The sequence below is a fragment of the Lissotriton helveticus genome, chromosome 12, assembly GCF_964261635.1.
Source record: "Lissotriton helveticus chromosome 12, aLisHel1.1, whole genome shotgun sequence".
Classification (NCBI taxonomy): Eukaryota; Metazoa; Chordata; class Amphibia; order Caudata; family Salamandridae; genus Lissotriton; species Lissotriton helveticus.
This window is the reverse complement of record NC_136073.1, coordinates 787590083-787618047: the sequence shown is the minus strand read 5'-3', so window position 1 is coordinate 787618047 and position 27965 is coordinate 787590083. Positions and strand designations below refer to the sequence as shown.

The 27965-nt window shown below is 43.0% G+C and overlaps 1 protein-coding gene across 3 annotated transcripts in view; it reads left to right on the top strand.

The window, feature by feature from the left end:
- CRTC2 (CREB regulated transcription coactivator 2) overlaps positions 1–13152 on the top strand; it is a 195622-nt gene extending 182470 nt beyond the window's left edge. For all 3 annotated transcript variants that reach the window (XM_078668462.1, XM_078668460.1, XM_078668461.1), the window contains one exon: positions 1284–13152. In XM_078668462.1, the coding sequence (XP_078524588.1) occupies positions 1284–1489 (206 nt within the window). In that variant the 3' untranslated portion in view covers positions 1490–13152. The remainder of the gene's footprint in view (positions 1–1283) is intronic.
- The last annotated feature ends 14813 nt before the right edge of the window (positions 13153–27965 follow it).

Genomic DNA, 27965 nt, shown 5'->3' with positions numbered 1-27965 from the left:
TGTGCCCCTCACATCGCATATGGAAGTTGCAATAAAATGTATTAATCCTAGCCAGGCAAATCAGAGTAGATGCATCCATGGATACGGTAGTACAATTCGCCTGTTGTCAATTTGAATTTCCTATTCAACGTTCACCCTCTACACCCCCGTAATTCGGATTGTGGATAACCCTTTACCATTGAATGAGCCACCTTTTTGTAGAATAACCATCTTGGAAAAACTAATTTACTTCAAATTTCCTGCTCTGAATAAATACCAATTTTGATGCAATTCCTTTTAGCATTTTTTGTAGGCTAGAGGTAAACTGCATAGTGTGTTTGAGATGGGTAAAACTCTTGTTAGATTACTCCAATTCTTATGTATTCAGTTGTTGCTTGACGTTAGTTTGCACAAATTCCTATTTGCAAGCTGGGCGCGTCATGTATCTGTCAAATATTCTTCAGAGTCATAAAACGGTGCCAAAATTACTGACCAATCAAAACATCAATTTCCTAAAGATGTCTATTTTTAATCATAGATGCACAGTTGTCATCATTGACTATTTGGTATGACTAAACTATTTCTTTTACCCTTTACATAGGAGAGTATTTGTTTTTTATTGGACATAGTGACACGTTTTCGGGGAGCACTTATTTGGTCTTACACATCATGTGTTTATTAATTAAATAAAGATAGCCATGATGAAGAATTAAAGTTACAGATGAGTAACATGTCCTTCTCCTCAGTCAGTAATTTTTTTATTCAACTAAAAACTGTTAAAAAAAATAAAACATATAGTTTGTTCTGCTCTCTCATGTTTGCTCACTTCCCTTGTGCTTCCATTTGTCTCACACAGTAGTTGTGTTTTGGTATTTTTGGGCCACCACTCTGCGGAGGGAATTACAGTAATTCTGTGTATGAAGTGCACAACACCATGTACTATTGCCTAGCCTTGAATTGAGTCTTGGGAGGGCCTCAGTACGGCACATGCATCTATTCATAGGATAAGCCACAAGATTTCAGTGGTAGGTAATTAAGTATATCATGTCAACTTTTGTTCAGAATGCACCTCAGTATTCCATTCTACAGAGCTAATTTTAAATGGCATATTATCTCTCTCTCTCTGTAGATCGACATCAAGATGCCAATGTATTGTGAGATTTGTACAAACACATTTACTCTTGTGATGAATGATCTGAGATTTCTATACTGTGGGTGTCTCTCAATAAACCAATCTTGCCATCAGTTAAATATTTCCCCTTACATTCCTTATAACAATTGTCTTTTCTTTCTCCTGCCCTCAGGTGATTCCCCGCCAGGCTTTTCAAAAGAAATCACATCTGCCCTGTCTGGAGTTCCAGGCTTTGAGGTAGACGCCTCCTTGGGCCTGGATGAGGAACTAAGGATCGAACCACTCACTTTGGATGGATTGAATATGCTCAGTGACCCATATGCCCTTTTAACGGACCCGTCAGTGGAGGACTCATTCCGGACAGATCGTATGCAGTAAGGACAACACACCATCTTTACTGTTTTTCATACCTGAATATTCCAGGGAGATAACCAGTCGACACCTGAAGGGCTTTGAGCATTTGGTGCAAATTTGAAAAACCCTTCTTTGGATGCAAGAACCTCTGCTAGAGGCCACCTTGAGCAGAGTGTAACAGTTGCAGCCCGTGCACTCCTCAGAGGTGTAGACCGGTCCTGGCGAAGCCTTCACTTCAGCAGACAAAGATACTGCCAGAATTCTCCCTGTAAGAAAGACTCACCACTGTTCTTGGAGTAGGAGCAAAGATGCTGCCAAGTGTGTGTTTTTTTATGAGACAAACTGCCTCCGTTTTCTCTGCGTTTGGGATGGAATTATTTCAGATTTTTGCTTAGTGGGAACAGAAAGAGTTGTACTTTTCCAGATCATTTATGGATATCACAAGCAAAAGACTTTGCCAGAGTTCATCCTGAAGGAGTGAGAAGCACAGACGTACTGCTGTGTCCACGGGGCATTGGAGAAGATGTGGTCAGAGGGCTCTTTGTAGTTGGGATGGGAAGCCATTTTGAGTTACCTTTCGAAACGGTGTAAAAGAGGATCAAAGCTCACCTTGAGAATGGTTGAAGGGTCTGATTGATCAGGCCATTAAGTGAGAGTGGAGGCGACCCTTTGAAAGCCAGTAGAGAAAAGATGATCCTCTTGCAGCTCCCACAAGAGGCAGAAGAAGCAAGACTTTAATCGGAATTCTCAATGCTAACTGGTATGGACTGACCAGAGGTCTTCCTGCGAGCTGAGTGACCATGACAGTGGCTTGACATTAGACCGCACAAAATGAGGTTCCTTTGACAGCTTGTCTTTAGAACAAAGAGAGACGTTTCCTACATGAGCCGAATCATTGCCAGAGTGCTTTTAGAAGAACAGTTATTGAGGGACTGGCAGCTCTCCATGGGAGAGAAAGACTGGCTGCCCTCCCTGGGCTTTTCCAAGAATGCACTGAGTAAAAGGCTGCCTGTACTCTCCCTGGCAGCAAAGCGGAGACACTGAGGAAGGCCCCTGGGAGGAGGGAGATTTCTGTAGCTCATGGTCTGGTATATTCTTCCCATTGTGTTCTTTGCATACATTTTTACATTTTGCATAGCAGAGTCTATAGAGCAGTAAAAAAGACATCAAAAGAATAAGCCTAACTTGTCACTTTACAAATGGGGCACGGCGCCAGTGTAAATAAACACCAACAACCAACCAGTAGTTCAGTAGCATTAGGGCAAATTTGGGCAGCAGGCTTCTCCCTTTTCTGCCAGGGGGCATGTCCACTTGCACTGTTGGTTTTGTTCTTTTAGATTTCCTAGTACAAATAGTTGTATGTGACTGATTTGATGTTCCTGCAGTCTTAATCATTCTTCGCTCGCACTGCCATAAGTGTGTGTATTTATCACCACCGCTTCGGTGTACAATATGCATCAGGGTATCATTTGGAGCCTTACCACTGCTTATGAACCATTCTCATCTCGGCCGTTTTCTAGGCACATACCTACCCTATAAACCGCATTGGTAGTGCCATCACAGTATTCTCTGTTTGTTCAGTAGACTATTTTTATTCAGCCTTCCTTGTGCCTAGCATCACGGACATCCTGGCCAATAAAGATTCTGATAAGAAGAGGATATAATCTAAAGCCACTCCTTTTATCATTTCAAAACCCATGACCATGTCATACCTCAGTGCAGAGAGCTTGTAGATTGGGCACAACAGAGAGGGTTTTGGTTAATTGTTTAGTTTTCCTCCTTTCCTACCTCATGGCTTCTCCAGTGTGGGATGTTTGTTGGTTTCCTTTTTTAAGACCGTTCTTTGTCGTCATTCTGTTGATATCTCAAAACCTTGTGAAATGTTTTTAGCTTTTTTAATGTTGCTAGTTATCATCTTTTTGTTTAGTCATCAAAATATAAACATGTCCACCTTCTGTGTTTCTTTTTTGCTACTGCCACGTGAAAAGTAATGAGTACACTGTGAACTGAATTGTTTCAAAGCATGGTTTACTGCCATCCTGAGACAGGATAGAAGAGATATGAGGGTGATATTGACAAAGGAATCAACCCTGACTAAAAGAACCTGGGCGACAGTGGTCCCTACAACCAAGTCCTACTTCAGTTATGCTCTCTCCCTCTCCTACACCCCAAACATTACAATTGTGTGAGGCCTGGTTAAAGTGACAGTCTAAAGAAAGGTGAGCTCTTTGGCCTGCAATATGTGCTCAGACTTGTTTTTCCAATGGCTATGTAGTTATTGAAGGAGAACTAATGTAGGTTCATGGCAAACTCATGTCTAAGGAGTTGAAGCCAAGCTTTTTTCCTGCCAAAAGTTGTCAGAAGCCTGCGTTATTCCTAAGCTTGTCTAGGTATGTGTTCAGGTAATGATCAAGTCGCGTTGACCCTAAAGGGATTTGGTTGTCTTTGGGAGTAATCAGGAAGGGTGAAGAATACAGAACTTTGCCATTTTCACCCAGGATTTGAGGAACAAGAGCTTGTAAGCTCCAAGGCCTGGCTCTGATCATCCAGTCACGGAAATAGATGGAAGCAATGGGCGGTGCCTCGTCTAGTCGTGCTGTGAACGCCTGGATATCCAATGACTGTTTCAGATTTCCGACTAGTTTATTTTATTCATCACTTTTTACTGATGATTATTCTGTGTAATCCGCTTCTATCAGTTGCATTGCAGTTAGGCAAGAGTGTGGCCAATTCCACTTAGTACAAAAGCATGTAAAGTAAAAGTATGAAGATTTAATTGGAGTGAGAGCTTTGTAAATTGCTGATGCCTAGAAGTATGACCAACAGAAAAAAACATTTCATAATCAAGCGAGCTGCGGACGTGGACCTCCTTTCATATAGGTTTGAACTCCATCAGAGTGTTCCTTGTGTTGTTCAAATATGGAGTCCACTCATTTTCTGAGCCCCCACAATGCGGGGAGGGCACACCCTATATAAAGGCAAGATTGCCATTAAAACAAGACTGATTCCAAAGAGAAGCCAACTCTAGTTTCTAAGACTTCCTTGCCCCCCATGCATCCATCCTGGGGTCACCTGAGGGTAAGCCTGAGCAGGGTTCATTGATTTTCTGTCCTGTCCTCCAGAGTGCAATGCTGTTTTATCACTACTGTGGAGGATAACTTGAGACCATAATTTCCTTTCAAAATAATCTTAAAATGTTTCTCTTTCCCACTCCTCCTTAAACTATTATTGTCTAGGAAGTGCTATAGACAATGGTGGTTGTCTAAGGTTCTGATGTATAATTGACACCTAGAGGTGTTTGAATTGACATATCTATGCCTTCTAAATGTCACTATAAGATACCAAGCTGGCTTTTGAGAATATTTCTGAACTGTGACATTGCCTGATCTAACAAATTCTCAAAAGGAAGCATCTATTGTGTGCTGAAAACAATATTCTATTTATTAGATTAACAAGGGCATCGAACTATTTACTCAGGCAGCCTCAGCACCAGACTTGCTTTTTTATATAAAATTCAACACTAACACATGTTTGTGATCCTCTAGTGAGGCGCATAAAAATCTTGAAGAACTTGTGCCGGATTAGGCTTAACCTGAAGGTGTTAAGGAGATTTTTCAAGACAAAGGATCTGATTAGGAGTATAGATGCTATTTAGCACACCTGATAAATAATACTAACACTCGGTACATTATTTATCATGTACAATAAATAGCACCTATTATGAGTTTATGGGGATTAACATGCAGATTTTGGTGTTTAACATAATAAACTCCCATGGGATGGTAAATACCATGTGCTTTTCCCCTGTTAAATTTCGACAGGTTTGAACTGAATACGCACGGATCGGAGTACGCCAACCACATCATAAACCGGTCCTAAGGAATTTTTTTGATTGATTACTACTAAATCGTGTGCCCTTAAGAGGACTTTTCCACTACATGGAACCACATTCCTGATGATATCATTGCTTAATTTCCTTTCAAGAAGCCTGACACATTTTTGTTTGAAAGGCAGCTGAATTGCACGTTATTGCAGTGCCTTGCCAATATGCTTCGTGGCTGAGAGAAAGTGAAATTTGATAGTGTAGTGTTGCTAAAATCCATAAATTGGCCTACCTTTCATTTACCATTCCAGCATGTCACAAACAGCCTTAATGCTTTAATACCACGATGATGCATTTCAAGTCGCTCAAAAGCGTGTCACACGCCAAGTTCAGCAAAAATTTGAGTCCGGATGCACCCTCTAAAAGCCTGCAAGCTATCTTCTACAACTTCTAGAGACATTTATGTTAACCACATCAGATGACATGGATCGTGGTCTCCCTTCAAAATGAAAGGACCATAGCCAGAACTAATTATGAGCAGGAAAGTTGTTCAACTTGAAACTTCCAGTTATGGCCTCGATCTGAAACAAGGGTGGACAAAGACCAAGGCATTTGAAGACAAAAAACCTTGCAGCTTGCATATGAGATTCTACCACTGCAGAATTCTTAAGGCTCCATGGTAGTACCTTGTAAACTGTTTAGGGTAGTTCATAAGTGAAATGATTCAAGCAGGATGATTTGCAGGACAGAAAAGAACAAGCAGCCATTAAAAGTATGCCTGGCTCCATTCCAGAACACTGGAAAGACCTGCAAATGACAAACGATCCGCTAGCAAAATCTATCTCTGAATTTTCACCCTACCTGCCCATCAGCCTTTTTCAAAACCGAAACGCCTTCACTTCTTTCAAATTTCTTCTCCAGTTCCAAGTACTTCAGCTGTTGGTAGCATAAAAGCATCCAATCTCCCAGTTGCCCCTTGCTCATTATCCTTCTTCAAGGACCATATAGTTACATGCGTCTGGGTCTAACAGCATTCCTAATACTATGTTGATTTCTCAAGGTATTCAGACATGATTGTGACGTAGTTCTAGAAGATGCCATCAATAAGCTGAACGATTCTTTCCGGCACCCATGCTTTTCAAAATCACCTCTCCAAGCAAGGCTTTGGAAGCTGAAGTCGCAAAACAACTCTAAAAATATATTGAGTCCCAACAGGCACGCCAACTAAACTGTTCCATTTCATTAAAATACCTCTTTGAGGCGTGATGCAAAGTCATTCCAGCCGACCTGGTGCTGCTAGATGTCTTTGCTAGTAAGATACCAATGACCATGTAATTCTTCTAAATTCACTGGGATAGTGATGCATACTCAGCTTTGAGTTGTATTCTTTCCTCTCCTATGAAGTTAAAACAATCAAAGTCCGGTTAACCTTGCTAAATTATCTATTGTCCTGTGCTTAACTGCCACTTTGCCAAAACGTGATCTCATCCAAAAGAAACACATTTTAAATGTATGCTGGTGAGACACAAATCAGTTTCCCGATGGAAAAAGAGCCGTTGTAGATTATGTAGGACTAATTCCACTCAAGCAGTCAAATTTAAATTGTTTTGTAATTAGCGTTGCATAAAAATAAATTATTGTTAAACTCAATTTAGAAACCCACCTCCCAACCCAAAAATAAATTGACTTAAAGGTCATTTTCAAGTTAGGACTCACATTTTCCACAAAGATAACATGAGAAATGAAGAACAGTGACTTTTGGATCCTCAAATCAATGACCAAGGGGAGATTTTGAAGGCCCTTGTATCATCCCACTTCCACGTCTGCAACAGTCTATGTGTGGTTCCCCCAAAATTAAAAAAATGCAGACAATTTTAAACCAAATGATCAGAGTCTGCTTAAATCTGAAGTACCACATTATTCCAGCTATGAAAACTCTCCCTTGGATCTCAGATGAAATGGAAGTGAAATCAGACTGTTCAATGTTGAAAGTCATGCTGTTGAGTGTAGAGAAAGACTGGACTTGTAGACCATCAATAAAGAAATAAATCTGTGAGCCATCTTATCCAATGGCTTTCTCCGGCAAGGCAGTGAGAAGAGCCTGGAAAATGTCTGCGAGTGAGAGGTATAACCAGCAGGGAAACAAAACACTTTGGAATCCGTATGGAACCTTATCTTCAGTATCGTGTGCAGCTGAGAAGTTCACATCCCCGGAAGGACATCAATAGATTGAAGAAACTGTAGAGGAAAACCCACCAAGATACTACAATAGATTGTGACGAGCGATTATGAGAAAAGAGGTGAGGGCTTAGATATGTTTAGTCTGGAAGAAAGAGTGATTGAATAATCAAGACATTACACCGCATGGTTTAAATACAATAACGTTGAGCATAACATCTTGGCTTAGTGGGCCTAGGGCTAGTGTTCAATAAAATTAAGAAAAACGTGTCTGGCAAGCATCAGTGTTTGCAAGAGGGCGTTCACTGAAAGTGCTTAATGGATGGAACTTCTTGTACGATCGAAGGAATAAGTCATTAGCAGAATTTAAAAATATGGGACAGATATATAAGGGAGTGAGCATTTTGTGAAAGCAAATTCCAGGATAGAGGTTAGGCAAAGTTTATGATGTTGCAGATGACAAGGAAATGACAAACTACATAGCTATACTAACCCATAATAAACGTCTATGTGGAACTTCTTTGTAACCCTCTGTCGCAGACCTTTCTTCAGAATATCTTGTCAAGCTTACTTTGGCTCTTTTTCTCACTTCTACATGCTACTGGTTTTGTACTTCTTTTCCAGAAAAGTTGCACTACATTGATAGCAAATTATTGACTGGTCTTCCTTTGGATTTACAGAGGGTTGTATATGATTTCATAGAAAAGTGATACTGAAAATCCATTTCATCTTAATGGTTTAATGGAAATTTTCAGAATGAATGGCATTTACCTTTTCGGAGACCAATTCATAGAACTTTTTTGGTACGTAATTAGCTTTTGAATACTTATTTATTATGTGTAAATGCAGTGGTTACAGGTCTAAATTTCATTTTTTTTGTCTGAGATATTTATTTCAGTGCTTTTCTTCAGGGTACTAATTTATATTGTCTACATTGTCAGACAATTGCTTCAGATGCTTTTCATTCTCCGAGACATCACCACCCATAAACAACATCCATTGCTGACCCCTCACAACCCCTAAACACAATCAATCCCTGCCCCCAAAAAACCCTCACCACACCTAAACAAAACTCATTCCTGAAGCTTAAAAGCCCTTCCTACCCCAAAAATCCACCAACCCCGAACCCTAAAATCACTCACTACACCTAACCCCACACATTCCTGAATTTTAGAACCCCTTTCTACGTCTAAACACCACCCATCCCATACACATAAAACACCTCAGCATACCCAAACTCCACCCTTCCTTGAACTCTAAAAAAAAAAAAAATGAAAACAAAAAACCCCTCATCACCTTTCAACACCAGCCATCTATGACCCAGAAGGACTCCTCACCCTAAACCACTGATCCCTGAATCCTAAAACCCTCTTTCTACATCTAACCTCCACTCATCCCTGAATCCTTCAAACCCCTCACTACCCTAGACTCCACCCTATCCTGAACCGTATAAACTCTTCACCACATCTGCCACTACCCATAATTGAACCTTAGACACCCTCATCAGCCCTAACTCTGCCCATCCATGAACACTAAAACCTCTTGCAACCCATACACTCCACCTGTCCCTGAAACCTGAAGCCTTCAGTGAGCAAACAGTGATGGAAGAGCTCAACCCCCGACAGAACGCCAACACATGCAACTTCAAAACACCTCACACACCTAAACAGCACTCATCCGTGAACCCTAAAAAGCTCTCACCAGCCCTGCACTCCACCCATCTATGAACCCTAGAAACCCCATTCTGTGCCCTAACGCCAATTATTCCTGACCTGTAAGAACCCCCTTCATCCATCCCCGAGCCCACAACCCCTACAGTAGTTCAAGACTCCACTCAAGTTTAATGTAATTTTGGACTTCCTTTCAAATTAACTTTTCTTTAAAATGCAAAATCTTTCCTTTAATTTATGATATTTTTTTGTATTTCCTTAAAACTGCTTTTCCATGATTTGATTTCCTCTAATGTGGTCTCTGTTTTCGTTTTTCTATGAATTCACCTGCTACCTTCCAGAGCAGTGCACTTCTAGGCCTGGAAATCGGGAGGGTACCCCTGATGAAAATTGTGCACCAAGAGCTCCGTAGCACTGAGAGCTGCATATTCTTTATGAACTACACCCAGAAACCATAACACAATTTTTTAAATAATCTAGAAGACACCAAATAAAATTTTGAAGAAGGAAAGTTAGCATTCAGTCAGGCTATTATGTTAACACCCGAACTGCTACATTTTGTTGCTTGGGCATAAATGTTGGCGTTGCATTCAAAAGTCATTCGTGTATTTTCTAACCTCGATTTAGGTTTCATGTACAAACCAAAGTTCTTGTCATGGCATACTCTTTGATGGCTTAGTCATCCCATGTTTGGGGTCAGAGTCTTATAAAACTAAACCCGAGTTGATTTGGCTCAGACTTTTGAAGCCCTTTAACAATGGAATAGTATTTAGTGCAGTAGTGAGCTTGAGAAGAATATGTTCAGTGATTTGAACATGTGTAAATATCTCTTCGATGTACTCTCGCTCAGCTATGGAGGCATCTCCAAATTCCTGTTAGCAGGAATAGGATGTAGTTATGTGAGGACTTCTTGAACCCTCTTCTCAGGCAAAGACAGCCCAATTTGTGCTGTCCTCTTTCTATTGATGGGACTCATAGCATCTGTTTCGCCATGGTCATAAGCCCTTGTGGTATATGTAGGTTGCTTTTCCTTAAGAAGGGCAAGGGCCTGCAAGGAAACCTAGATATTTTCACTCCGGATAGTTAAATTGAGAGTACACTAATAAATGATCGACTTTTAATATTTGGCCTAAACCTAGAGTATGTTACAGGCAAACTGCTGAAGCCCTCGTTTGTGTTCATGACCAAATATTATGTAATATATTCAGCGTAAAGTGCTGTTCAGAGTTGCATTGGAATCTGCTCAACAAGTTATGGAATTCTGTGACCTAACCTTTCATGAGCTATCGACTGTGTTTCACAACAATGTTGTGGTTTTTAGAAGTCAGACACTTTTCCTTACAAATATAATCATTAATATCATGCCAGTCAGTTCACTTTACATCCGTTTTCATGCTATGCCCTGTCACTCCAATTAAATAGACTTTGCACACTCTTATTCTATGTGCTTATAACAATGGCACTTTGAACTGAATCATCTCTAGGTGTGAATCATCGATGTTAGATATTTGAGGATAAAGAAACCGGAACGTAAGGGCTGTTGATAAATATTCTTAAATAATTTTCCTTGGTTAATAGTACAAATCTTCAAAGTGGCCTCATGGAAATGTTGATCTTTTCTGTACACATTACCACTTGGATACAAGCTTTCAGTGCTGAAGTGGCCCAATCTGGGTTACTATTTGGGTACAAAGTGTGTATTTTGTGCTCTGTGGGGGTTGAATATTCACTGTTTCGTGATACTTAACTAAGGATCTAGTTCTTTTTATGATTCTGGAAGTAATACACATCTACCTGCCACAACAGATGAAACCTTTAATATAACGAAAAGCTACAATGGAAACTGTCCAGCAGTGGCCTCTTTTCACATCTAAACTTCCGTGTTTAGATGTGGCACTTCTCCAAAGCAGCAACAGCATGAGTGGTTGTGGTCAGGGAGGAAGAGTTAATCAAGATCATTTAAAAAATATTTTACAAAGCTTTGGGACTTAAAAGTAAAATAAGATATGTGACTATTCAGAGGATGCCCACGATGGAGAGCTATAGTATCGAGTTTAGGAATGTTTGGCTTGTCCTCACACATTATGCAACAACTAGAATTTGAGCTTTAGCCACTACTACTGGAACGTCATGAGTTTTTGATTAATCAAATTGGCTATTTGGCGTTGGATGCCACTAATTTCTTGAAGTGGATGGAAGGGAGGAGAACTTTTTCATCTGTATGTATTGTAGTTAATAGTGATATAAGGCATTACAAGAAAGGTTGGCGGGGATATATCAACAACTCCACTGATCAGACCAACAACCAATCCGTTACTATGTAAATGTTTCACTCTCTCATATCTGATATACTGCATCTAGCAATTTACACTATCATGTTGGTTTGCACTTTGAACTAGAAGATTTGCCATAGTTCTGACTTGGACATTTAATGGTGATGAAGTAGGTAACTTCAAATATTGACAGCTTACTTTTTTAAATTATGTGAGCCCGCTGAACAGCCTCTATCTACAAAGGTGTGGGGAGGATAACACAAATGGAAAACTGCCCTTTATCATTGCCCTACCTTCTTTCAAAGTGGTCTCGTGGCAGTCTAGATGCTGCTGCTGCCTACGTGATAGCAATGTACAAAGTGTCTGTAAGTAGTGTGAGTGCATGTGAGTGCCTTTTCTCTTTTTGTCCTCTACTAAAGCCTCTCTTGTCCATGTTTGGATTTGGCTGTTCAAACTAGAGTTCTGTACATCTGTTCAATTCACATTTCCATACTATATGGTGTATTCTCTGTGAAAAGTCTTTCCACTAAAGGAATACTAGTTTGCAGTACTAAAAGAAAAATATTATCTTTAGAAGTTATGTGAGATGGTGGAAAGAAGATTACAAAATGAAAGCATTTATTAACCAGAAAAAAACTGTTTATTGATATTACTTATTTACGTGTTTTATAAAAATGTATTTTGGAGAATTTGTCATTTTGTGATGTGTTGGGGAGGGAGTATCTATGTAAAGCACTTACTCTGGACCCACATTTTCTCCTAGCCCCATCTAATGGTGAGCATCTCTATATTCCCTAATGGCTCACTCAGTTTTTTCCTTCTAACCGATGAGCACCTGAACATAATCCACACTTGTGTTTGATAGTGTTACATGTTTGACCATTCATTTAGTGCCTAATGGTTTCCTTTTACCCATATTAATTTACACATCTCCTTTTTTGGTTTAATTTTCCCTTCACCGTTTTTGCCTGAGCTGGAGATGTGTGCAGTAATCCCCCCTCTCCCTTTAACCAGTTTCAACTTGCGATACTGGTAATTGATCGCACTAGAAGTACACTGAAAGATGAGCATACGCAGATCAGTACAGCTGACTACAGGCATCATTCTCAGCCCCTAGCCGCACAGTGTGAAGTAAGTGACGTATAGCTAGACTCAACAAGGGCAAATAATAGAATAACGGAGCAACCACCATTTTAGATCCTGTTTCAAGGCTTCCTCAGATCAACCTAGCCTTTCCAGAGCCTCAATTAAAAAGAAAAAGTGTTCTTGTACAGATTGATTTCTCCACCTCGGACCATCTGCACGATTTCTCGAGATTCTTACATTTGACCTGATTTTTTTTGCTCACTAGAGAAACACACAAGGATGAAGCTGCACAAGGTTCCTCTTTCTAAAGTGTTATTCCCCGTCTGTCAGACCCCCATTAAACCATACCAGGACTTCACTGTTGGAATTTCTTGCCGGTTCAGATAATGCCTATCAATAATTGGGGTTCTCAAATCAGTATCACTGGAAAATGTCTCAAATTACATAATAATATCGGAGGTAGAACAGAAAATTGTTTCCATATATTATGGTGATTAAATGTTTGAACCTAGGCACCACAGGGTTATTAGAAACAAAATGCATTGTGACACTCTGTACAATGTTTTTAGTTGGTTCACTATTTCTAATTCTGGAATGTAGAAGTGTCCCTTGATATCATTCGAAATGTTACGCTGCAAGTAAATAGCTCAGTCCCTCGTTGTGTTTGTCATATTCTAACGCTGCACACTTTCTGTTCTCACGAAGACTTTCCTACAGTACTTCATGTAGGTGCCATTTCTGTCCTCAGGAAACACCATGTCCTAATATTCAACCTTCTTCTTGGGCTCTAAATTTGATCGCAGTATGGTGTGAGATAGTGAAGTGAAGGGCACCCTTTTAGGGAATGGGCAGTTTTTAATGCACTGTTTCCCACCATTCGAGAATGTGTTCCCTGTGTGAATAGCCTCTTCCTCCCTTAATTCTTACCAACAAACATTGCTGGTTGTTCTTTATTTACTTGGGATCCAACTTTGGGGACCCAACTTCCAGTCAATATTGATGCTATGCTTTTACTTGATACTCGTGGAATTTGCTGGAAGATCGTTGTTTTTTTAAAAAGATAATCCATATTTAAAGATCATGCTACGGCAGGTTGGGAATAGTGGTCATTGGTGTTGTGACGTATTTTAGGTTTTTGTACCCTATGCAATGCGATACTGAAAAATGTCTAGAGTTCTTCTTCCAGAGATTATTTTTTATTTGAACCGAGCTATTCAGTCTTCACTTCTTCAGTTCAGGACTTAGGCACGTTAAATTTGCCCATTCATTGGTCATCAAACTACTTCAGTCAGTGGAGTATGCTGTTGGGTTGTATTAGCAGTAGATTCATTTAATTCTCACTCTTTGATTAGATTTTTCATGCCTTTTCCCCAAAGCTCAGTCTTGATCTTTTGGAGGAGTTCAGAGTACTCCTAGGCCGTCCTTGGATGCCACATGGGCATCTAAGCATGAGTTTTACAAGCACTTCTCCAACTTATTCCACATTCAGATGGTTGCTCAGGTTTACAGCTTGATCATCTAGTACAGGCCTATGTTGTCACCATTCTTGGATTGGTTTTGCCTTCAGATCTACAGACAAGCCAACACAATCATGAATGACTTCAGGCAAGCTTTCTAGAGTGGATAAAACTAGAACCAGACACAAGAACTGTCTACACATTATAATCATGTAACGTTGAATGCATCAAGAACTGTTAGTGCAATGCAAACAAGAAGCAGGCAGCACACGCACACCTTGAGAATATAACATTTGTATCCACATAAGTAAAAGTAGGTGTTCAAGGAGGCTCCTATAGCATTTTTTTTAAACTCTTTTCAGAGTAGCTATGTTCTTCTCTCCACCACTTGGTAGTATGCTCACAAATTGGTAGTTCGAGAAACAGCCAGGTCTAATAGAGGTTCCAGAGTTTTCTTTTATGTTACTCTGATGGCATAACACAGGTCTTTGGCGCAGAGGCCTTGCAAAAGGGTCAGCAGTCATATGTTGGCCAGTATGAGATCATGTGATTGGGATGGTGGGGGTAAAGTTGTTTGTGAGCGCTCCTCCGCCATGCAGGAGAAGAGATGTATGTTTTTTAAATGTGCTGTCAAATAAAATTACATTATCTATTTTTTAAAGCTGAATGCTGTTGGACTTACCCAAAGAGTTGAAGATGAACTGTTTGTAAGATTCTTAATTTCACTTTTATCCCCATCTACATGCTTCTGACAGTGATTTTATTTGTTGATTGTGTATTATTTTTTCTAATAACCAGTGACCATCTTAGTTGAATGGCAATGCTAACTTGTGTGCATTAACATTGTAAAAAATAACCTTATACTTTTATGTTGCTTGCTTCAAATTCAATTTCCACCTATGGAAAACAAGATTCCAAACTGACGGGTGCCCCTTAAGGTGTGTTTGGCGTGCCATCTATTTTTTGGAGGGGCGCATCTTACCAGACAAAAAATCAACTAGGGTCTTAACCAGGGGCCTCCCACCTTTTCTGTAAAAAGAGCCACTTATGGTAACTGAAACCCACCCTAAGCTACAAATATTAGGTATTGTAATAGTGACCACGTCAGACAAGGGTACATTATTAGCCACCATATGCAAGCTTACGGTCAATGATCAAGTCAGTACATCTTGTAGGGTTGTCATCAGCAATGCAACAAAGGCTTTCACAATTTGAAATACCTCTACATGGGTAATACAAAACAGTCATACCTACAATGCTCCTGGCAGCATGCTACTGACTTTAGTAACTGGTCTCCCAAATGCTGCATGATTTATCACCCAGATATAAGCTTTAAATATATTTTGGACATTTTGCAAACATTAGCTTATGAGTTCTTAAATTAATCATATTTCCTTTTCAAATGCATGCTTTGTAATTTTGGTATACATATATTAATTCAACTGAGCAAGAGCTTCGAATTTAGCAGGCTGGGCTACACACAGGAGAGCTGCCAGTAGCCCACAGAGTACTAGTTAAAGACCCAGATCTACATTATTTCAACATTCTGTGATCGCTACAGTGTCAGTTTAAGGAATGTTTTCATCTCCTGAGGACTTGAATATTGGAACCGTCTGCATCTCTGACTGCCACAGTACCTAATAGATAAAATTCCAAGCGCTTATAATACAGCAGCCTGCATCCTCCTGAAACTGTACCACTGGGACATCACGTCTACCTTTGCCTCAAGTGACTGGCTAGCTCTCATCTTATTCTTCCAGGTGAAGCTATAACGCGTCACACATCCATATTCCAACTCCCAGGAGCTTTCCACCCACTCCCTTCTGAGAATTGTGTATTTATACTCAGACACCTCCTAGTTCCGCATTTCATTAGTCCATTCTCAGTGTGTCTTTGCCACCATCTGTAGGGACAAACTTTCCGCATCCATAGTAGTGATGATAAATGTGACCTGCCTGTTAAGCATTTAGACCACCATACTCGGGCATTGTTTTACAGCCTCAATTCCGTTTTTCCATCTGGTGTCCGAAAGGAAACCTTAACACTGATTCTGACACCCTGTAAGGAGGCTGGGCACCTAATTGTTCCCAGGCTAACAATGATCTGCCAAAAGGAACGGCAGCATCCTCAATCCAGAACCTAAAGAGAGAGAAGATGGAAATTAGGGTTGGGGATCGACAGAAAAGTTTGCAAGTACTGAAAAAACGAAAGGGACTTTTAAGGACAGACCGGTGGGAAGGTGGAGCAGAAAAGGGAAAAGAAACAACAGACTAAAAAGAAGGTGCAGGGGAAACCAGCAAAGAGTGAGGAGAGCAGAAGAAAGGACTCAGAGCTCTGTAGAGAAGGAAACTTGTACAGAGAATTCAGAGACGCAGATGAGAAGGCATAGATTGCCACCACATATCACAGTTGCATGAGAGACGCCAACTACTGGGAGCATGGCGCCAGGAATGGGAACAACGTGCCTCAAGGATGCCAACTATAGCAAGCATGGGGATGGAGAAGACTGGTGGTTTCTCAAGACCCACCAAGAGAAGTCAACATACTTGGGTGGTGGACAGTCAAGTGAATGGAAAGGGAAAGGGGGTGATGAAGGCTTAATTTTCTTAATTTTCTTTGGGTTTTAGTTGTGTGAAAAAAGGACAAAAGGAAGTAAAGTACCATCCAAAATAACATCGCTGAGGATAAAAAAAGATTATGCAGGAAGCATCTCTAACTTGTAATACCTTGCTTGAGATGGTGTAAGCTCTCCTTAAAAGCAAAGTCAACAATTTATATAGTAGGCTTGGTTGTTTCCTTCCGATTGAAACACTGAATGGGCCAAGAACAGTAGTCCAGAGAGGAAAAATTGAGCAAGATTTGATAGGAGGGGAACGATACCAGAGAGACTGTAAAATACTTCTTTAATTTTAATGTGTCATTACTTATCTGTATTTTCTCGAGATGCGGAGAAACCCGTTATGGTCATGCTCCAGTAATCTTCGGGGCAAGGACTGATCCTGATAGAATAAGCAACGATGAGACATAAAGAAAAGTGTGAAGTGCAACAATGAACTGTAAGACCAAGAGGAGAATAAAAAAAAAAGTTTGTAAAGTTGATGAATATTGCCAATTCATTACCCAGTTATTACACCAGCTAGTGATGATATCTCTTTTGTGACAGTTTCTCTCAAACTCTAGCATTTACTGTTTTCACAAAACATCTTTACAGATTGAGAGTGATTTTCAATATTTTTGTTCTTTTCATTCACAATGCCTTCACTTTTTTTGAAGCGGCCTTGTTGTAAGCAGAACATTGCAGATGATCAATAAAATGTCTGTGTAGTCTGCCATCCATTATCACATTCTGTCAATAGGTGAGAATTTTGCCTAAAGATGGCAAAAAGAACTTGAAAAGAATGCAAACAAATGTGTGTTCGGGACAACCTGGGGGATGGGGATATATATACACCAAGTAAGCCAGAAAGCAGCGTGAGAGGGGTTCCTTCCACCCTGTTCCAGCTCTCTTCTGAGAACCGCTACAATAGGAGTGCCAACAGAACGAAAAGGCACAAAACATCACCATTCATTCCACTTCTGCTTGATGTTGTAAAGGGCTACACCAGCAACGTGTTTGCAGTGAGGTGTGGCATCAAGGAGGAGAGTGCACAAGGCAGCCTAAGATCTTTCGACATGGAGAAATACACCATTGTGTGTTCATTTGCTCAATATCGGACCACTAGGAGGAACACCATTCAACATCCTATCATTCGATGTCGCAGTGTTCAACGTCGCATCGCTCAATATTGACGGTGCATTACCATGTCCAAACCAATAGCTTCTTGCCAAAGAGATTTCTGTCATGATCTCCTACCCTAAGGGATTTCGCACAGTGAGCTTATGTGTCGAAGATAATCAGGCAGACTTCCTCAGCAGGCTCCTCCTAAAACTTGTTATCAGTGACAACATAGTTCAAGACATCTTTCATGTGTGGGGCTTTCCATGGGTGAATCTTTTTATACTGATTAAATGCGAAATGGCCACACTTAGTACCCAGATTACAGGAACCAGGATGGATGGCCATTGCACTTTTGATTAACCAGTCAGGGACATTTTTTTATGCTTTTTCACCAGTTCATCTGCTGCAATCACCATTGACCAAACTAAAATATTCAAGGGCCATGATCCACATTGCTCTACAATAGACAAGGCCGTGGTGGTACACTGATCTGTTACAAATGATAGAAAGGACATGCAAAAGACTTGCTAGCAATCAAAATCTAGACTTCATAACCAAGTATTCCATCTCAATCCGACATAGCTTAATTTGGCGATTGCTCTTGCATACGTATGGATATGTGTGGATATTTTACTTTGAACCAAAAGCTTGGATGGAGGTTCAAAGAGAGCAAGACGACCGTTCACAAGAGTACGATATGCATTTAAGTCGAAAAGGTTGTGCCTGTAGTTTCAACAACAGAACTTCTACACAGTTATCTGCACAGAAGAAGTGCTGCCATACATTCTCCACCTAGCGCCATCAAAGCTGGTGTTCTTGATCTAGGTACTTCTTGTGCTGCAGGTATGACATCTCCGAAACAAAGTTCCTACCAGCTGTCGAAGGAGCCATCTACTGTTCCCACACCACAGTGTTCAACATTGAAGTACTCTACACTGAGGCATACAACATCAAAGCACTTGACAAAGCATTCTCCAAAGTATCAACTGCGATCAAGGAAATCAATGTTGAGACATGCAGCACTTAGTAGAAGATTGAGTTTGGTGGATTAACAGTTGCTTCTCTCTCTGAACGGATGTTCTGTTCACCTTCTCTGGCAGTATCTCCATTGCAACCAAGGTCTTCGACGATTAACAGTTCAGCTGAAAACCTTTGATCGAGGCATGTGGGCGGTAGGTACACATGCTGTGCATACTCCTGCCATCTAGTGTTGGGCCTGGATGTGTGCAAGTTGTTTTTGTTTGAAGAAATCTTCTGACTCGCAAGGTACTACCTTGCGACTCCTCTTGTTGGTAATGTGCATAGTCATTGACTTCATTGTTAGATTGTTTTCTTTCCACCATCGGGTTCGGACATGTGCTCCCTTGCTGTGGTCGACACCGTTGCAGTGTTCATTTCGGTCTGCACGGGTTCCTTCCCTCTGTTGGTATTGTTATCCATTGCGTCTTCTCTCCATCTCGGGTCGACCATTGCAGATCTGATCGAATGGAGTTTGAGTCATCCGTGGCCCCTCATGGGCCTCGCCTTTTGGGGCCAACTTCCATCTCCCGTTCATGCCTCTCCACCATGCCTCGGCTGTGATGGAATGGACGCCATTCCCTTTCCATCCTAATTGTCATAAAAAATAACTTCAAACTGACCTCCATCTGGTCTGTAATTTGTGTCATTAACCTGAGCACAACAAGGCTGCCTGTGACGCCTGTAACTCTTTCTGCTCTAAAAAGACCCTCTGTTATAATTGGGCCTGTTGTCTCATGATGTGGTGTAGGAGTGGAGACGATACCCTAGACCTATTCAGCATAGAGGACATCTAGGGTGAGCTCCTTCCACAGCTGTCAGCCGCAGACAAGGAAGCGTTCTCCCCTGACAACAGCTCATCTGGATGTAGACGATCTTCCACCAGCTCAGCAAACAATGAGTACTATACCCACTCCCCCTCGACACTGCTTGCAAATTGGGCAACCCTTTTCCAGGGGTAATACAGCCACTCTGGAGCACCAGAGACAGTCTGCCATGCCACTGCTGCCTTTCAGCCACGGTCAGCACCAACCACCACCACCTTCAAACGTAACACCCAACTCGGCACTGAAGAAACCATCAAGGCTGCCTACTTCGGCAGCAACTTCTCACGCCTCAGTTTCGATACACTCCGTGCCGATAGTGAAATCATCCTTGAGGCTGAAACCATTGGCGTCGAGCATCAAGTCCAACTCTGGCACCGTCAAACTAATCCTCCATAAACTTCAACTGGAGATCAATGCTCGACAGAGATATTTGGTTATCATCCCCATACGGTCAGCTGTCCTTCGAGGAAGCCCTCGGCGTGCCAGCTTGATCCAAACTGCAAAAAAGCGGACAAGGCGACTAGCCCTTTGCCTTTCATACACCCATCACCTCACCTTGTTACATAGCGCTCATTTTCGCCACCTGCTTCTTCAAGGGACCCAATTTCCCTAACATCTCAGGAGTCACTTCACCCTGACACAGGGGGGGGGCGGTCTCTGGGGAGGCCCCCTCCATAGGGCGACCCCTGGGACTTCAGTGATGCAGACCCACCGGGGGACACAGATCCCAACTTGTACCCTGCCCGTTCTGCTGACTCAATGTCCTAACCAGAATATATTGGTAGAGCCGTCTTCTTCCATAAGGTGGCTCTCCACACTGAGCCTTTAGATGAAGACTTTCTTTTTGAAACCTCCACCCACTACCTTTTCATTCTCAAGGCCATTCTGCGCCATACTGCTGACAATTTTCAGGACGCCATCCGCACTAGGGTCATTACACTGAAGGTGGACAAGAAGAAAAAAAACTCCTCTGCTGACCCTATTTATATTCATGGCCAGCCTATACCTGACTCCCTAGTTGTTACTACCACCCGTAAGAGGGCCAACTTCCAGGCTATTAGTAAGCCCACTTGTAACACTTCTAAACCATTGGCTGAGAAGAATAATTAGAAATCCCTCAAAAACTCAATGTTGTTTGGAATGCGGTATATATGTTTCCTCCGCCCCACATTGGAGTTATGGCAGTTATCATAGGGTGTTCCAATTAGTGTTGGATGCCAGCCTCGTCCAGAGGCACCTATGGTCTAAAGTGCAGTGTCCAGAGATAAAGGGTTGCCCCTCAAAAAAGTGTAAAATCAAATTATTGAAAAAAGGAAAAAATTGTTAAAAAGGGGAAAACACCCAGAGTTTTAATAAGGGATGAATTTCCACTACTGTAAAATATGCTGATACTTCAAAGAGGTCGAGTTACTAGATCTGGAAGTATTATGGTAGAATTGTCGACATGTTTCAGATCCTTTGGCCGGGGGCATAGTCAGCACAAGTTCGACAAGAGTTTACCACGCGGCTCTGGGCTAAAACTAGCGGAATTCCCCTGATGGAGAATCAAGTTCTACAAACCCAGAATCTGGAGAGCAGGTTTTCCTAATCAAGTGTCATAAAACGACCTTCTCACAAATACTGCACAAGTCGTGTGAGTAATAATTTATGTATGTTAGTCCTGACGAAAGCTCCATAGACCCCTCAGCCAATGGTTTAGAAGTGTTACAAGTGTCCGTTTTCATTTTTGATTAAATTCATACTTACCCTGGGGAAAGAAACGGACACTTCGATTCCTCATCCCTCCCTGCTGATTAACTACTATACTATTAGTAAGCCCATCCACAAGGTCAGGAGCAAATACAAAGATGCTGTAGATAAAAGGGTGGCTGTGTAATTAGCCAATCATTGGCGCATTGCTAATTCTGTAGGGCTGCTCTCGAGTTTATGACCGCACCCACTGCAATGAAATTGAGAAGCTCCTCCAACACAAATACGGTCAGCATAGTAAGTCTATAAATTATAAAAGGAGCTGTCATTATATAAGGCTGGGTAGCCTAACTTCCCTCCCCTTCTATAGAAGCAAAATGATTATACATCAGAAGATCTCTTGGTGTTGGCAGCAGAGCCCGTACCTTAGCATGCACAGATGAAAATTCTACATCTCTGGTGCTGTCACTATCTCGTCCCTGGAAAGATCCCTCTCTAAGTTTGTTGTTGCCTATCCTGTGCATACCTATATTGCAAAAGTATGTGTTCCCAAACAACAGCTGCATTTGCGTGTTTTGTCGAAGTGCTAGGGCCTGACCAAAACAAAATAACAAGGGGCATTGTTGTTTGACCTAGTCTACGGTGTTCAGACTAATTTCCAGGAATAAACTGAATATGAAAACAGCAGCAGGTTCTGTGTGAAAGTACAGTGTGGCACAAAGCAAAATGCGTTTGTGTAGCAACATGTGCAAAGCAGAAGGCAGTCTGCAACGTTCTCATGCTACTACCATAGGGAAAATGACAATGGGCCTGCACTGGACATTTGACAAGGGGGAGCAGCTATCCAACACCACTATCCACTGCACATATTATATGCCGCAGGCACTGCTGCTAGAGGAATTAACTTCAGTATCCTCTTGCGCTGGCACTCCAGGGTCCGTACCTCCGGCTTCAAGCTGGAGGTCCAGCAGAACCTGCTTAACATACCATTTGATGGTCTGCATCTATCTGGACCACAAGTGGCCCAAACACTAGAAACAATTTAACAAGATACTTCGAGAGCAAAGGCTAGGGGTGCCCTTTACACTCTGGCTCCTCACAGCTCCTTTCATTGTACACCTTACCGTGGAGTTTCGAAGACTACCCCCCCTCCCCCAACGTTCCACATCCTACCAGCATCTACAGGCACAGAAGCCCTCTCCCAGAGCGTAATTTGGGAAATCCGACAGAGGCAACAATCCGAAAGGCCGAGTTAAAGGTGGCTCCCCCAAAGGAGTGGCCAACACCACCGCCTAACCCTGACTTGCCTCTCCTCCCCCCGATTACAAAACCTGTCGGGGGCATCTTCAAAGGTTCTATGCCAAATGGTGGAATGTCAACCTCTCTGTGATGGATGTTGGATATTATCCAACATGGGTATTCTCTGGAGCTCACTTCCGCACCTCTCACCATTCCACCTTGAAAACACTATCTAGAACACCACAGGCTACTCATAGTCTCCTCAAAGGGGCTATATAATTCGTCCCACACCATTAACAGGACACAGGAGTATGCTCTCTGTACTTCATAATTCTGGACTTCAGGCCCCTAAACAAATACATTCTGTCAGAACACTTCCATCTGCTTACACTTCAGGATGTCATTCCGAGACGCAAAAAAGCGAGTTCATGATTACTCTCGACCTGAAGGACGCCTATTCTGCCTATCAATACACCTTGTGCATCACCGATATCTCAAGTTTGTGGTAAGTGGAAAGCATTACCTGTTCAAAGTGCTCCCTTTCGGGGTCACCTCTGCACCTCGAATGTTCACCAAATCCCTCCCTGTGGTGCCATTCACCTACGCAGACAGGGCATCCACGCGTTCTACGTGAAGGCTGACTGATCATGAGTACCACCAGCCAACAATGCAGTGAACAACACACAAATCACGATAAACCTCTATTATGAGTTAGGGTTAACGATCAATGTCATGAAATCCCATCTCCAACCCCTCTAATTGAGGGCAGTCTCCACCTCAGAGATTGGCATGGCCTATCCAAACCCTGCCAGCATCCAGTCCTTTCATGCACTGATCCCTCCTTTCCAACAAGACCTCCAGGTCATGGTCCGGACAGTCATGAGCCTCCTCAGCATGATTGCCTCCTGCATTGCCTTAGTGCCTCATTCCAGGTTACACATGCGTCCATTGCAGGAATGCTCAGCACAGCAGTTGTGTCAAACGGAGGGTCAATGGGCAGATATAGTGTTGATCAGCCGCCACACTTGTTCCTCTGTGCATTGGTGGGACACCAACAGCCTGTTGCAGGGGTGGCCTTTATCTGACCCAGTTCTACAGAGGGCCATTACAACGGACGCCTCCCTTACGGGATGGGGTGCTCACTTACAGGACCTGACTGTCCAGTGCCAATGGTAGCCCAGACACCAGAGCCACCACATCAGCTGTCTTGAACTCCTAGATATTCACCTAGTGTTGAAGACTTTCCTACCTCACCTGACAAGCAAGGTTGTTCTCGTCCACATCGACAATACGACAGCCATGTATTAACTACAAACACAGGGTCTCCCCAGCTCTCCCAGCTAGCCCAGAGCATTTGGTGGTGGAATCTCCCTGGCAAAATCCATCTACTGGCGTAGTACCTTCTGGGAATGGGCAACAACTTTTCCAACCTCAACAAAATGCTGCAATAAGTCCACAAGTGGGAACTCTGCCCATGAGCCCTTCAGTGCGTCCGGTAATGGGACTTCCCAGAGATAGACCTCTTCACAATGGCAGAAAACGCCAAAAGCCAAAACTTTAGCTCCACGATCCCACACCCTCAGTCCAACGTAATGCTCTATGGATGAGTTGATCAGGGATATTTGCCTATGCTTTTCAGCCTCTCCCACTACTTCCATTTGTGGTTCGGAGGCTTCGGCAGGTGTTTCTCACCCTCATCCTGGTGGCTCCCACATGGCCTGCAGCCCTGGTTCGCGCCTCTACTCGAATTCTCACTGGTTACACACAAGAGGCTCCTCAACAGAACGGACCTTATCGCACAGAACCACGGAAACATTTGGCACCTAGACCGGAGGTCTCTCAACCTTGCGATCTGGCTCCTAAGGTCCTAGAATTTGGGTACCTTAATATTTCACCTTAATGCATGAGCATTCCCAGGGAAGCACACAGACCTACGACTCGTACCTGTTAAGCCGCCAAGTGGAAGAGGTTCATGTACTACTGTCACTCAAAACACATTGATCCTTTAATGGCCACAGTGTAGGATATTGTCTGCTGCCTGCTTCACTTGCCACTTTCTGGACTGCCCTTCACCTCCATACGGCTACACCTGGCTGCTGTGGCCACATATCTTTAGAACAAACAACACATTTCTCTTGGGAATTCCAGTCATTAAGGCTTTTATGGAGGGTCTCAAGAGAGACATTCCCCCTCTGTTTCCACCGGTCCTGGCATGGACCTCAACATTGTATTGGCAAGACTCATAGGTCCTCTGTTTTAGCCCCTCCACTCGTGCCCCCTACAGTGCCTCTCTTGGAAGGTAGTATTTCTAGTTGCCATCACTTCACGCAGTCCAAGTACCAAAGGATAGATTTGCCCTCCACACTAAGCCCAAATTCCTCCTTAATGTGGTCTCCCATTTCCACCTTAATCAATCCATTAAACTCCCTGTCTTATTCCCACAACATGACTGTTTCGAAACGAGCTCTCCATACTTTGAATGTGAAACGAGCCCTCATGTATGACATTGACAGAACTAAACCAGGAACACACAACTCTGTTGCTTTTTCCAAACCCCAAAAAAGGAATGCCCTGTCCAAATCGGGCATTGCCAGGTTTATCGTGAGATTCATTCAAACATGTTATGCTAAAACTGAGGACTTTGCCCACTTCTCCTTGAGCCCACTCTACTTGGAAAAAAGAAGCCTCAATGGCCTTCCCAGCGAACATTCCAAAGGCTGCCATATGCAAAGTTGCTAACTGGTCCACACCACACGTTTACAAAAATTACTGCATGGGTGTGCTAGTCTGCCAACAAGCCAATGTTGGCCAGGCGGGACTCCGCTGTCTTTCAGTCTACTGCAACACCCACAGGCTAGCCACCGCTTTTGTGAGGACAGCTTTACAGACTATGCACAGTATGTGTATCTACAGCCACACATGCCTTGAATGGAAAATTGTACTTAACTGTATAAGCATGTGTTTGTGGCATGTAGTGCTGTAGATTCACATGCACCCACCCTCCTCCCCGGAAGCCTTCGGCATTGCGGTGTCCTTCTGATAGATACATCTGCTGTGTGGATTCCTCACCTTGTGAATATCCCCCTGCGTCAGCAACATTCGGAAATTCTTTTTTTAGCTTCGCGCCGACATGGATCCGGACTTCACAGAGGCACGGCATCGCTTGCGACTCCGCTGACATCACCGACGCCTATAACAGGCCCACGCCGGCGTGATGACATCAGTTCCCTTTTTTGCGCATCGTCGACGCTAACGGTTTTCTGGGATCGTTTGTAGCCTTTACTGTAACTTTGTTACTTGCTAATTTTCTAGTCTCTTTGTCTTCTCATTTTCAACATGACTTCGAAGAAGACCGGGTTTAAAGCCTGCGGAGAATGTAACAAAATAATGTCCATTACAGATCCGCATGAATGCTGTTTGTGGTGTCTGAGCTCCGACCACGACGTGGAGGACTGCCAATCCTGCAGGAAGATGACACCAAAGGCCCTCCGGGAAAGAGAAGCAAAACTTCTAGTTGCCAAGTTTAAAGAAGGAAAAGAAAAGAAGAATTCAAGATCGCGAACTCGACGCTCGAAGTCAAGATCTCGATCGAGGTCGCGGTCGGATTCGTCCTCAGCCCATGCTTCAAGATCTTCTAGAAAGAAGCATAAAAAGAGAACCCATGAATCCCGACATCGATCGAGGAAGGAGTCGGGTACCAAGCCGAAGTCACAAGTGAAACTGGTCGAGAAGGTAGTTTCTTCGGCTTTGGAGGAACACGATGTCGAGGTTGAGGCGTCGCATGCGAACTCACCGAGTTCGCCGAAGCAGAAGACTGTTCCATCTCCGGACCCATCCCATCCTTCAGATCGGGAGGATGAAGGTGAGGAGGAGGAGGTTGGTGAGGGTGGAGCTCAGATGCCCGAAGGTCGTACGACTCCGGTGCACCAGCCTGAAGAAGAGGCCGGCGTCGTTTCGACTCCACGCCTTCAAGAGCAACCTGGGGGTTCATACCCAGCCTTCCCGGCTCCAGGTCAGGACCCTACGCATTTCCTGAATGCGATGTTCGGAATCTATTCAAGGGCTATGTATCCCTCTGGGGCTCCTACTGGTCCCATGGGTCCGATGGCATATGGTCTGGGTGTTCCTCATTCCTATGCACCTGCGCCCTTTATGCCGGCTCCGACGCTGCATTGGCATTATCCGACTCCGGCGAGGCCTTCGACTCCGAAGCCATCGACGCCGAGATCGATGACTCCGATTCCTTCGACTCCAGTTCTATCAACTTTGATGCCGAACCCTGAGCGACGTCGTGAATCTCTCCCTCGTCCGACGTCGAGTTCGGCTCCGGCTCCGTCTGAGTCGATTGCGGATCCGACGGCTTCGAATGTGAAGCTAAGATCTAGGCGTGAAGCCCAAAGATTAATGGAAGAGGAAAGATATAGAGGGGAAAATCTGGAGGAGGCCGAACTACAGGATTTTGAGGACCCTTTTGAGGACCTGTCTGTAGCTAGTGGCCTAGAACTGTCACCTGAATGGGATCTTGTTTCAGTTTCTAATGAACCCTCAAAGGATGTGACACCTTATCATGTGGTGATAAAGAAAGCCGCAAATTTATTGAACATTGCTCTACCAACTGCAGAATTTAAATCTAATCTGCTCACAGAGGTCCTTCACTCTCCTTCTTCAGTGACTGAACCTTTACTACCTTTTAATGATGCCTTAAAGGATCCAATTTTAGAGATTTGGAAAAATCCTGTTTCAGCTCCTGCTGTATCTAGAGCTGTAGCTAGGAGGTATAGAGCAGCTCCTGAAGACCCGGAATTTTTAACATCTCATCCTCTGCCGGAGAGTTTGGTGGCGCAGGCTGCCTGTTCCAAAAGATCTACGGGTGCATTTCCGCAGGTCCCAGCGGAAAAGGAGTCGAGAAAGCAGGATCAGGCTGCTAAAAAGGTATTTTCCTCTGCCAGTATGGCTTTAAAGTCCACAAACGCGACCTTCTTGATGGGGCGTTATATCCACGCTCTTATGGACACTGTGAAACAATTGGTGCCCAAAATACCTGAGGAGGATAGGAAAGACTTTCAGGAGGTAATTTCTGATACTCAAGCTGCAGCAAGGCAGGTTATTCAAAGTGGATTGGACACGGCTGACTCTGTAGCGAGGGTCATGGGTTCTTCAGTAGCGACAAGAAGAGCCGCATGGCTTAAATCTAGTGAGTTTTCCACGGATGTCCAGGCTGCATTAATGGATCTTCCTTTCGACGGGTCTGGATTGTTTGGGAAGAAGGCAGACACTGCTTTGGAACGCTTTAAAGATAGCAGAGCAACAGCAAAGTTGTTGGGCCTTCAGACCAGGGGTACTTTTGTAAGACGTTCAAGAGGATTTGGCAAATCTTCTTTTCGAACCTATAAGTCAACCCAGCAGCAGCCACAGCAGCAGCAAAGCACATTATACAGAGCTTATAGAGGCAAACAAAGGGCCCGAGCTCGGGGCCGTAACGTTTCCTCCTCTTCCCCATCCCAGCCACCCCAGCAAAGCAGC